The 12,381-nt window shown below is 43.0% G+C and overlaps 1 protein-coding gene and 4 non-coding genes across 5 annotated transcripts; all 5 read left to right on the forward strand.

Moving 5' to 3' along the window:
• The first annotated feature begins 2,020 nt into the window (after positions 1–2,020).
• On the forward strand, positions 2,021–11,424 carry LOC116065656 (40S ribosomal protein S17). The gene is made up of 5 exons (XM_031321202.2): positions 2,021–2,146; positions 5,475–5,626; positions 7,088–7,193; positions 9,209–9,274; positions 11,304–11,424. Exons 1-5 carry the CDS (start codon positions 2,144–2,146, stop codon positions 11,379–11,381), a joined length of 405 nt encoding a protein of 134 aa, XP_031177062.1. The 5' UTR covers positions 2,021–2,143; the 3' UTR covers positions 11,382–11,424.
• On the forward strand, positions 4,248–4,375 carry LOC116065660. Its single transcript, XR_004108780.1, has one exon. It is a non-coding gene; the product is annotated as a small nucleolar RNA SNORA71 (small nucleolar RNA).
• On the forward strand, positions 6,380–6,507 carry LOC116065661. Its single transcript, XR_004108781.1, has one exon. It is a non-coding gene; the product is annotated as a small nucleolar RNA SNORA71 (small nucleolar RNA).
• Positions 8,504–8,632, forward strand: LOC116065662. Its single transcript, XR_004108782.1, has one exon. It is a non-coding gene; the product is annotated as a small nucleolar RNA SNORA71 (small nucleolar RNA).
• LOC116065663 lies at positions 10,627–10,755 on the forward strand. The gene has a single exon (XR_004108783.1). It is a non-coding gene; the product is annotated as a small nucleolar RNA SNORA71 (small nucleolar RNA).
• Positions 11,425–12,381: the final 957 nt, after the last annotated feature.

Here is a 12,381-nt window from a genome sequence, read left to right on the forward strand (position 1 = left end):
GTTTCTTTCAACCAAATTGTCAAAGAAAATAAGGTGGATGGTTCCCTACAGCACTCTTCACAAATAAGTACACTCTTCATTGAATTTGGGAGTTTTATTCTATTTTATACTAACAAAAGAACATTGAAAAAAGTGACAAAAATGTCACAAAAAGGCTTTAAAAATTTGAGGAAGAAAATCTACAAAAACGTCGAAAAAAGTGACAAAAACGTTGACAAAAGTGACAAAAACGTCGGAAAAAGTGACAAAGATGTCGGAAAAAGTGACAAAAATGTCGAAAAAAGTGACAAAAATGTTGAAAAAAGTGACAAAAATTACGGAAAAAGTGACAAAAATGTTGAAAAAAGTGACATAAATGTCGGAAAAAGCAGACAGCTAAACAAACGACAATTAGACCAAGGTTAAGATTTAAAAACAAAACCAAAAAGAGCTCAAGGAGCATGTGGTAGAAAGCCAAAATTCATATGTCATTATCCAAGCAGCCATTCCTCAACATGTATCCAGTTTATTTGTTTAAAGTTATTTCAGCATCGACCGGAAACCTTCAAGAGGTCAACACGTTCTCCCTCTCATCACGTAAAATACGGACGCTTATTACACTGAATGCTTGCTCTTGGGGGAATTACTGGAATTTTTGGTCTCTGTAATTATAGAGTGTGGTCTAGACCTACTCTCTCTGTAATTATAGAGTGGTCTAGACCTACTCTCTCTGTAATTATAGTGTGGTCAGGACCAGCTCTCGACATGATAGGAGGGTGGTCTAGACCTAGGGCCTCGTCTGGAATCGACCCACGCAGCTGCGTTGTGGACTGACCTCTGTATATAGGTGTGGTCTAGCACCTAGCTGCTCTCTGCTCATTATAGAGTGTGGTCTAGACCTACTCTCTCTGTAATTATAGAGTGTGGTCTAGACCTATTCTCTCTGTAATTATAGAGTGTGGTCTAGACCTACTCTCTCTGTAATTATAGAGTGTGGTCTAGACCTACTCTCTCTGTAATTATAGAGTGTGGTCTAGACCTACTCTATATTTTGTGTGTGTCTTGAGATAACTCTTGTTATGATTTGATACTATAAATAAAATTGAATTGAATTACGTCCGTATTTTACGAGTTCGGAGTGAGAACGGGTTGAAGAGGTTGATGTATTAAGTAACACACACACACACACACACACACACACACACACACACACATACACACATAGACACACACATATCCACATATACACACACACACACACACACACAGGAACACACACAGACACACACACACACACCCATGTGTTTGTTGAACAAAGAATCAATAAGAATGTTTTGCTGCAATAAATGTGTTTCCTCAGAGTAATAAATTCTCCAGGTCTGATTGTCTGATTTCTGATTCTATGATCTTCTGATTGTCTGATTGTCTCCTCTGTGAATTCTTGACATCTTTTGGTTTGATGACGGATAACCATCAGACACAGACGTTTAACATAAACTCATGATTATACACAACAGCATTGATGACACAAAGGATGCACCTACTTTCCTTGTGATTAACACACACACACACACACACACACACACACACACACACACACACACACACACACACACAGACACACACAACCACAGAAACACACACACACAACCACACACAGGAACACACACACACACACACACACACACAGACAGAGAGACACACACACACACATACAAAGAAAGACACACACACACACACACACACACACACACACACACACACACACACAAGCCCACTCCTGGATTGACGGCAGCCCTTCATTCTTCCATCTTATAATAGTCTGTTAGTCTATTATAATAGTCTGTCTTCTATCTAACTGGTCTGGAACCAGCTTCTTTGTGCTTATCCTTATTTTTCATGTCATTATTTTATTTTTTTAATCCATATTATATTAATTTATATAAATATCAATTTAATATGTCCATTTTCAAATGTTTACTATACATATAATAACATGTTACTATAATAAATCCTGTTTTCCGGATTGGCGGTAGAAGTTGTTGTTGTAGTTCCCTCCTCCGGCCGACAGAGGGCGCATGCGCAGCAGTCCTCTACTTATCCTTCCGTGGATTTAAACTTCCTTCGGAAGTCTGCTTGTCCTCTTCTACCAGGCCGATCCAACATGGTGGGTAATTTTTACATGTCTACGTGACTAATCCAATCTAATCCTGTCGTTTTAACGGTTTATAATACTAATTTATTTAATCCATAGACACCGGAGTGTTTTTAACACTTGATAACAGCAGTATTGATGTTAGATGACACAAACGGAGCCGTTTATCAGCGATATTGTAGCCCAGAAACTGCCGCTAGCCGCGGAAGCAAAGTGGAGCCTCTGTCGCGCTGAATGAACCGCGCTGGATTAGTCGGTTTAATTATCTCAAACAGCCGAATTATAATGTTCTTCTGTATGTTTGAAGACAGGCCTTTGCCGAGTGGTTACATCACTCATAAATATAATTTAATTGTAGTTCGCTTTGGAGGCTAAGACAGGAGTTAGCAGTTAGCTTCGGTGGCTACAATGCTTCCCCTGGAACGTTGAACGAACGTTCCACAGCAGGACCCCGCCGGGAAAACCGCCGATTAAATGTATAAATCCCCCGGTTAACGGGTGTATTGGCTCCGTGACCGTAAATCTGTGCGGAACATGACGCTGAGGTGTCTTGAAGTTATTCGGCTGTAACGTCAAGTAACTTAAATTGAAGACATGTAGCGTTAGTGACCATGGAGGGTCATCTCATTCACCAAGGTAATCAAACATTAAAATGGACTGTCCACATGTGTGAGGGTGTGTAGTTAATTAACGTTTACGATCCATATTTGAGATTTCTGTAAAATATAAAAGGGTCCAACAACCTGCAAATTCACAGCGGATTCTGTCTTTTTAACGTTAGTCAAAATTCAGCAGCTTTTGCATCCCGAGTTGTGCATTTTGTGCTTAAAATTTTATCAATTTAGTCTTGTTAAGACATTAAACTTTTAATTATTTACAACCTGATATTTGTGATTAACCAGTATAAGCTAATAATGTAAAACGTGCAACATCCTGAGGGAAATATCTGTGCAGCAGTTGGAATAAAGTGGGAATTTATAACAAGAATAAAGTAAAAATCCAAATATATGCAAATCAAAAAACACTGTAGTATGGATCTTGTTCGGTTGCATAAAGACGCATGTACAGTTATCTCAAGACACTTTACAGAGAGAAGATCTAGACCACTCTCTAACTTACAGAGACTGAACAATTTTGTAATGCAGATTGTTCATGATAGTGCACTTATTTGGCATTTTAGGCCTTTATTTGTGACAGGACAGCTTCGACATGAGAGGAGGGGGGGTGACATGCAGCAAAGGGCCGCAGGTTGGAACCGAACCCACGGCAGCTGCATTGTGGACTGAGCCTCTGTATATGGGTGCTCGCGCCACCAGCTGAGCTGCCCGGGCGCCCAGTGATAGTGCACTTCATGTCCCATTTTATACCGTGATTTCGTTGTATGGAGTCGAAATGAACTGACGTAATCCCAAAAAAAAAGAGGAAGATCGGATTTTTTTTTAATAGATGAACAGTGACTTATTATAAAGCCAGGCTTTGGTATTCACGTCTGGGTCTCGTTAGCCAGTCCTCCAAAAATGTGGATTTTTTTTGTGATTGTTGAGGGCTAAAATCCTTGATTATGCGGCACGTTTTCTTAAAAAATGCGATGAAATTGCGGGAACTTGCAAAAACTGCGGTTTCATCGCGGGGTTTGCAGCTTTTCGATGTTCACGTCGCGTAATTACGTCATTTCATAACGTTCCCATGGCAACAGGGGGAAACGGCTGCTCTTGTGTGAAGTAAACGCAACATTTTTCAACTTTCTGCTAAGATGGACTTTTTTGCAACGAAAATGCGGGGATTATGAAATCATTCAAGGCCCGCGTATTTTGCGCTGAAATCGGCAATTTGTGCGGCATATTTGAAAAAAAATAAATATGCAGACACTGGCTGATTATGCATTGAGTTATGAGATCACATAATCACGTTGTTCTGGAGGGACTGGTTAGTTGTAATTAACCCGTTTCTCACTTGTAGATGGAGTTCAAGTCAACTTATGAATGCGATTGAAAGCCCTGATGTGTCCGACTTCGACGTCGTAACACACAACTAACGCAGACGAAATGAAATACTTTGCTGAGGGTTAATGTCCGAGTCTGTCCTGCATCTCTGTCTTTAACGTCTGCGCGTGTCCTGTATCGAAAGTGACCACGGCGTCCCCATCGCCGTGGTCATCGATAGTACAGGAAGACCAACCTGCGAGCCTTTCCCGTGTTTGAAGGATCCTCTGTTCCTATCAGACCCTGGCGCTCCCAGACAGACCTTCTCCCTAAAATCTGCTGTTATGCAATTATGATTCAGTCTGTACCGTCCAGTCGGGCTCATTTCAATTAACTTTTTCGTGACGTTAAAATTTTACCAGCCACTCCATAAACTAACTGTTAATTTGGCTGGTGGATGGTGCTAATTTTGAACCCTGATTGCCAACGATTATTCCTTTTTAAGTTTGAGTTGCCTGGTTGGATTTTTTCCATCTCTCCCTCCGTGAGTGACGCCAGCAAAGCGTTTTCTCTCCGGCTGTGTTTCGGTAACGCGCCCGTGATGTTGCTCTGGTTCTAGAGGCGGGAACCTTCACTGATCTGATTCCATTACGATTATTGTGTAAGCACTTCGATTCGATATCTCGGTGCATCACGATCCTTTTTTCTATTAAAGCCATATAGGATATTTAATCCATAGCTTTTCAAGCTAAAACATTCTGCGTGGCTTCTCATACTAAATACATTGGACAGTCCCTCCAGAAAAATGCGATTATGCGATTGCATAAGCAGCCAAAGTCTGCCTATTTATTTAAACACGCTGCACTTTCACCGCATAAATTGCCGATTTCCGCGCAAAATATGCGGGGCTTGCATGATTTCATAATCCCCGCATTTACGTTGCAAAAAAGTCCCACATATATCTTAGCAGAAAGTTGAAAAATGTTGCGTTTACTTCACACAAGAGCAGCCGTTTCCCCCTGTTGCCATGGGAACGTTATGAAGTGACGTAATTACGCGACGTGAACATCATCGAAAAGCTGCAAACCCCGCGATGAAGCCACAGTTTTTGCAATCACAAAAAAACAGCATTTTTCTGGAAGGACTGATCGGATACATAAAACTACAGCACTGAGCTCATGGCACTTCCTGAATGTGTAACACATACCAGAATATGTAAACAGAAAGGTTGTTAGGCATGCATTAAGTTCTAAACGGAAATAATCGATTGTGGCCCGGCCGATTATCGATGCAGCATCGTCCACGATTCGATGCATCCATTATTTGATTAATTTCAACGCCTCTAGTTCTAACCACGTTTGGCGTACGGTGATGGTCGAGGCTGTTCACACTGACTTCTGATTGTGTTGCGTCTGCAGGGACGAGTCAGGACCAAGACGGTGAAAAAGGCCGCAAGGGTCATCATCGAGAAATACTACACCCGACTGGGCAGCGACTTCCACACCAACAAGAGGGTGTGTGAGGAGATCGCCATCATCCCCAGCAAGAAGCTCCGCAACAAGATCGCCGGGTGAGATCTCATTCTGTCAACGTCTACGTGCATCCTGTACCTGTTCCTCTTTAAAGGAACACGCCGACTTATTGGGACTTTGTCTTATTCCCCGTATCCCCCAGAGTTAGACAAGTCCACACATACCCTTCTCATCTCCGTGCGTGTTGTAACTCTGTCTGACGCCCCCACTGCTAGCCTAGCTTAGCACAGATCCTGGAGGTAACTGGCTCCATTTGGCCTAGCTTAGCACAGATCCTGGAGGTAACTGGCTCCATCTAGCCTAGCTTAGCACAGATCCTGGAGGTAACCGGCTCCATCTAGCCTAGCTTAGCACAGATCCTGGAGGTAACCGGCTCCATCTAGCCTAGCTTAGCACAGATCCTGGAGGTAACCGGCTCCATCTAGCCTACTGCTCCCAATAAGTGACAAAATAACTCCAACATGTTCTTATTTCCATGTTGTGATTTGTAGAGTCACAGCGTGTACAAATAACAAGGTCACATGACACACAGCCATCTTCTAACGTATACATACTGGGAACTATATTCTCAGAAGGTGAAGCACGGCTACTCTCTGCTCGGGGCTTCTCAGGCGCTGCGAGCAAATCACTCCGCCCAAGTAGCAGCAGTAGCTAAACTGTGCTAAGCTAGGCTAGTGGTGGGGGTGTCAGACAGTTACAACACACACGGAGATGAGAAGGGTATGTACGGACTTATCTAACTCTGTGGGATACGGGGAATAAGTCGGCGTGTTCCCTAACGTCTGCACGTGTCCTGTATCGAAAGTGACCACGGCGTCCCCATCGCCGTGGTCATCGATAGTACAGGAAGACCAACCTGCGAGCCTTTCCCGTGTTTGAAGGATCCTCTGTTCCTATCAGACCCTGGCGCTCCCAGACAGACCTTCTCCCTAAAATCTGCTGTTATGCAATTATGATTCAGTCTGTACCGTCCGGTTGGGCTCATTTCTGAGGCTGCGTTCACATCCACCTAGGGGATAGTGTGTGTGTGTGTGTGTGTGTGTGTGTGTGTGTGTGTGTGTGTGTGTGTGTGTCCCACCACCAATGTAGCACAAGTAGACTTTATATTTTACAGTTTCGATACATAGATGTACTTTATTATTCCCAAACTGGGAAGCTACTGTTACAGCAGCAAGTTACAAGGACACACAGAGACACACACATACACACACAGAGACACAGACACACACACACACACACAGAGACACACACACACAGACATGCACAGACACACACGCACGCACAGAGACATGCACGCACACAGAGACAGACGCACACTTTATTTTCTTGTTACAAAAGTGAAATTAAATATCGTGTGTGTGTTCCATCCAAGATCACTTAATGACATGTTGAAGTAGAGCTAGGATGATAAGTGGATCCACAGTAAACGAGCGTGCTCGGTCTCTGAACAGAAAGCTGCGTTGCGTGTTCATGTCTGTGTCGCGGTCTGTCTGCTGCAGGTATGTGACACATCTGATGAAGAGGATCCAGAGGGGTCCCGTCAGAGGAATCTCCATCAAACTGCAGGAGGAGGAGAGAGAGAGGAGGGACAACTACGTGCCAGAGGTCAGTGAATGCACCACACACACACACACAACCCCCTTTTATCTGCCCCGATCCAAACGCAGAGAGAAATCCTTTCCTATGCTGTGACAAGCGCTGCGGAGGAAGGTCTGTCTAGTCCACACAGCATTCCTGGATGGGAGAACCTGCTCTGGTTCATTGGCATTTCTCTAAACCAATCACAATCATCTTGGGCGGGGCTAAGCTCCAGACGGAGCCACGGTGCCTCTGCTAAAGTCTCAGGAAGGAACTTGTTTTGGTGGAACGTGTGGACGTTCAAAAGTAGTTTTAGTCGTGCAACAGAAAACTCAGATTGGACAGATAGTCTAGCTAGCTGTCTGGATTTACCCTGCAGAGATCTGAGGAGCAGTTAACCATAGTCCTCACAAATCAGCCGGAGGTTAGAACGCCAACACAGAGACAGAGGAAGGGGACGGACATCCGGCAGCACCGGAACAATCCCAGAAATGACGTCATCGACATAGACTAGTGTTTAAGTGAAGTTAGTTCTCAGTTCGGCACCAACCAGAGAGGACTAATGTTAGTCGTTATATTACGTTTTATGGAACTAACCAGACAGTTGGTCTCACGGTGGTGCGACGCTGCAGAATATATCTACTTTTTTGAGCAGCAGTGGCGTGTGTCCTGGAGGTAAAATGGTTGCCCCTTTAACCACAAGGTTGGGGGATCAATCCCAGCCTCCTCCGGCCACATGTCAGTGTCCCTGAGCAAGACACTGAACCTCAAGTTTCTCCCCGGATGCTGTATGTATGTATGTATGTATGTATGTATGTATGTATGTACAGCTGTCCACTGCTCCCAAAAACTAGGATGGGTTAAATGCAGTAAGATAATTTCACTACATTGTACTGTGTGTATGTGACTACTAAGAATACAGTTTGGTTTGAGTTAGTGGAGGTGTTGGAGAGCAGACAGAACATCTAAAATATTGGGAGCTGTTGATCTGCTTAGTTTTGCTCATGGTGGTATGTTCAGTCGGTCAGTCATCCCAGACTTGTTTCCCTTCTTTTTAGATTTCTGTATTTAAAAGTACAGTGTCCAACATGTAAATGTGCCAGATGTAGCCAATCATCTGCAGTCCCTGGCAGGTTGATGGCTTAAAGCTACAACAAATACACACAAAACAAGACAGGCATAGACAAGTAAAATGACACGATCACTATTCCAGATCAGGACGACTGGCAGTTGTGGCATAAGTGTGACGTAACAGAGCTTTCTGTTAAAATAAAATCCTATCTGCCGTGCATGTTCGTGTCTGTCCTGTATCTGTCTGTCTTTAACGTCTGCACGTGTCCTGTATCGAAAGTGACCACGGCGTCCCCCGTGGCCGTGGTCATCGATAGTACAGGAAGATCAACCTGCGAGCCTTTCCCGTGTTTGAAGGATCCTCTGTTCCTATCAGACCCTGGCGCTCCCAGACAGACTGGTCAGGATTCACGCTGGGGGGTCACATGGTACCATATTTACAGTTTAAATGTATGGTGATATACTACAGGTTATATTGGCTTCTTTCCAACTTCACATGATGTCATCGAAGAGAAATGTCAACATCTGTTGGATCTAAAAAGACATTTCTGTTTGTTCATCTCACTTTTTGTACCAGAGTTAAATTCTCGTGGGATTTGTATATTAAAAGATACTTTGAGTCCATGTATCGACACACACACACACACACACACACACACACACACACACACACAGGGACTCCCTCTTTAATAGCTCATAAGTGATTGATGTAAAATGACATTATTGGTTGGTACCAATGCATTCCTCAGGTTTCCTCCAGAGATTGATTCTGGACTTTATGAATCGATATTGGATCGTTCAATTACCAGATGTTTGATGTGTAACTGGTTCCCATGTGGCCAGATGTTTGTGTAACTGGTTCCTGTGTGGCCAGATGTTTGTGTAACTGGTTCCCGTGTGGCCAGATGTTTGTGTAACTGGTTCCCGTGTGGCCAGATGTTTGTGTAACTGGTTCCTGTGTTTCCCGCCAGGTGTCTGCGCTGGACCAGGAGCTGATTGAAGTTGATCCCGACACCAAGGAGATGCTGAAGCTGCTGGTACGTCTCTCTGACATGCTTCACCGTTAACGTTTCTGTCACTGGCAGTTAATTAAGTGTCTGACATTATGGGATGGATCCCTACAGAGATGGAGCTTTTAGTTAAAGAGTAAGACACTTTTAGTTTAACATGAAACAGCCCCGAAATCACCATCACCAAACTCCACCAGACTCCATGTAAATAATCAGGACTTTTAGCGTGTATAGAGCCAGCATATTTCCACCAGACTCCATGTAAATAATCAGGACTTTTAGCGTGTATAGAGCCAGCATATTTCCACCAGACTCCATGTAAATAATCAGGACTTTTAGCATGTATAGAGCCAGCATATTTCCACCAGACTCCACTTTTAGTGTGTATAGAGCCAGCATATTTCCACCAGACTCCATGTGAATAATCAGGACTTTTAGCGTGTATAGAGCCAGCATATCTCCACATGTAAATGGGTGAATTAAGGGTTTATTTCAACCAAACCAGAGAGGTGATTGTTGGAACAGTGAAGAGATGAACCAAGACGGCTTTTGATAGCTTTATTTAGTTTCTGTCCACTTTCAATGAAGTGTGTTTTACGATGATAAAAGTACTGATTATTTACATGGAGTCTGGTGGGGTTTAATACTGGATCAATTTCAAAGATTGTTCCCATCAGTCACTAAGACACACAAACAAGGGGAAGTACCAAAGTGACCCTTTAACTTTGTAAATGTTAAACTTAATATAAAACCACAAGCACTTTGTTTACATGTTTACATTTTGCATCAACTTCGCAAAAAACCAATGAGCCAAATCCACGGTGAAAACACCTTCAACGGTGACGTTTCCCTTCCTACTTCTCCCGTTTAAACATTTAGTTTTTCATTCACAACACAAGACACAATAACCAACGTGACATCATGACCGCGTAAACATACACGCCACTTTCCTAAAGCCACGTGGCGTGTTATCTGTACGCATTTTGAGCTATCAGCGTGTATGTCTACGCTGTATACAGCGGACGCCAGTCTGCAACGGCACAGCGTAAACATAGACGCCACTTTCCAAAGCCAGGTGGCGTGTTATCGCGAGGCTACGGTTGGGTTTAGGAAACGTGACACGTGGGTGAAAGTCGTGTATATTAATCCTGATTAACTGCGGAGCCCTAATGTCCAGGCACAAGTGCACTTTAAATGTCTTGCCCAATTAATTAAAGTCCTTTTTTAGCACTTTTTGTAGCCAACCTTGAGTGCCTGGTTATGGTTTTTTATGACTTATTTGTATTTATTTTGGCCATTCTTTGTCCTTTCCGTTAGCTGTTAAAGTTAGCTTTGTGTGTTCCTCCGTCCTGTATCTGTCTCTTTAACGTCTGCACGTGTCCTGTATCGAAAGTGACCACGGCGTCCCCCGTGGCCGTGGTCATCGATAGTACAGGAAGATCAACCTGCGAGCCTTTCCCGTGTTTGAAGGATCCTCTGTTCCTATCAGACCCTGGCGCTCCCAGACAGACTGGTCAGGATTCACGCTGGGGGGTCACATGGTACCATATTTACAGTTTAAATGTATGGTGATATACTGCAGCTTATATTATATTATATTTATACTGCAGGTTATATTATATTTATACTACAGGTTATATTGGCTTCTTTCCAACTTCACATGATGTCATCGAAGGGAAACGTCGTCAACATCTGTTGGATCTAAAAAGACATTTTTGTTTGTTCATCTCACTTTTTGTACCAAAAAACACACACGCACAGAGAGACGCGCGCACACACACACGTACATAGACACACATGCACACACAGTCACACACGCACAGACACACAGACACATGCGCACAGAGACACACACACACACACACACACACACGTACACAGACACACGCGCACACACAGACATACACAGACACACACAGTCAAAATAAAGTGGAGTGTGTTCCTATCAGACCCTGGCGCGCTCAGACAGGCTTTTCCTCCTAAAATCAGCTGTTTTAACATAGGAGTCTGGTGTAGGTTTCTCAGACGTTTGTCTTGTTGTTCCTCTGCTGTGCAGGACTTCGGCGGTCTGTCCAACCTGCAGGTGACCCAGCCCACCGTCGGTATGAACTTCAAGCAGCCCCGAGGAGTCTAGACGTCTGTAAAGTATCTTACTAATAAAAACCCTTTGGGACAAACCCTCTGCTGTGCACGCCTGCTCATTGTGGACCCACCGCTGTTCAGCTCTCTCACTGTAGACTCAGACACACAACTGTTGGTTTCATGCTCATTTCATCTCAGTAATTGAGGAAGTGTGTGTGTGTGTGTGTGTGTGTGTGTGTGTGTGTGTTCCAAAAACCAGGAGTCCAGTATACTTGTGGGGTCCCGACAGCTTTGTGGGGCCAAAATGCTGGACCCCACCAGGTTAAAGGTCTGTTTGAGGGTTAAGACTTGGTTTTAGGATTAGGGTTAGAATTAGGTTATGGTTAGGGTGAGGGTAAGGGTTAAGGTTAGGTATTTAGTGGTGATGGTTAAGGTTAGGGTAAGGGGCTAGGGAATGCATTATGTCAATGACGGGTCCCCACAAAGATAGTCAAACACTGTAACGTTTAAGTGCAGGTGGACTTCTCTAGCTTTAGTCTTTAAGCTTTTTGAGTATTTATGTATTATCTCCAGCTTATCCAACATTTCAGACACAGATATGGTGATAATAATGCTACAAAATGATGTGAGAGACTGAAAACTTCCACAGAGACACACACACTAATATTTGTGATTGCAGAGCCTCAGTGATAGTTGAGTCTGAATGATTGAAGTCATTTCTACAGTTAGAGAACCAGTTAAAGGTTGAGAGGGCTGCAGCTATGGAATATATATTCCCATTATTGATTTAATAATCAATTACACCGACATACAAGTAAAAAAAATAAAATATGAAAACTATTATGAATGTTAATTAAAAGTTAAAAATTGATATGATCTAATTAATAAATATATATAAAATATATATAAATATAAAGTAAGCATCTAAAAACCTGCTCCGGTACCAACTACCTAAATACAAAATAAAATAAAACTAAAAAGTAAAACTAATACATAATATAAATTTAAAAAATGTAAATGAAATATAAATAACACAAATCTGGAGCTTAAAA

Source organism: Sander lucioperca, chromosome 7 (genome assembly GCF_008315115.2).
Source record: "Sander lucioperca isolate FBNREF2018 chromosome 7, SLUC_FBN_1.2, whole genome shotgun sequence".
NCBI lineage: Eukaryota > Metazoa > Chordata > Actinopteri > Perciformes > Percidae > Sander > Sander lucioperca.

What these genes read in the sequence shown, in the direction of transcription:
- LOC116065656 (XM_031321202.2), top strand. An exon ending in CTCCGCAACAAGATCGCCGG is followed by an intron (nt 5,627 to 7,087) that starts GTGAGATCTCAT and finishes TGTCTGCTGCAG; the next exon opens with GTATGTGACACATCTGATGA. An exon ending in GGGACAACTACGTGCCAGAG is followed by an intron (nt 7,194 to 9,208) that starts GTCAGTGAATGC and finishes GTTTCCCGCCAG; the next exon opens with GTGTCTGCGCTGGACCAGGA.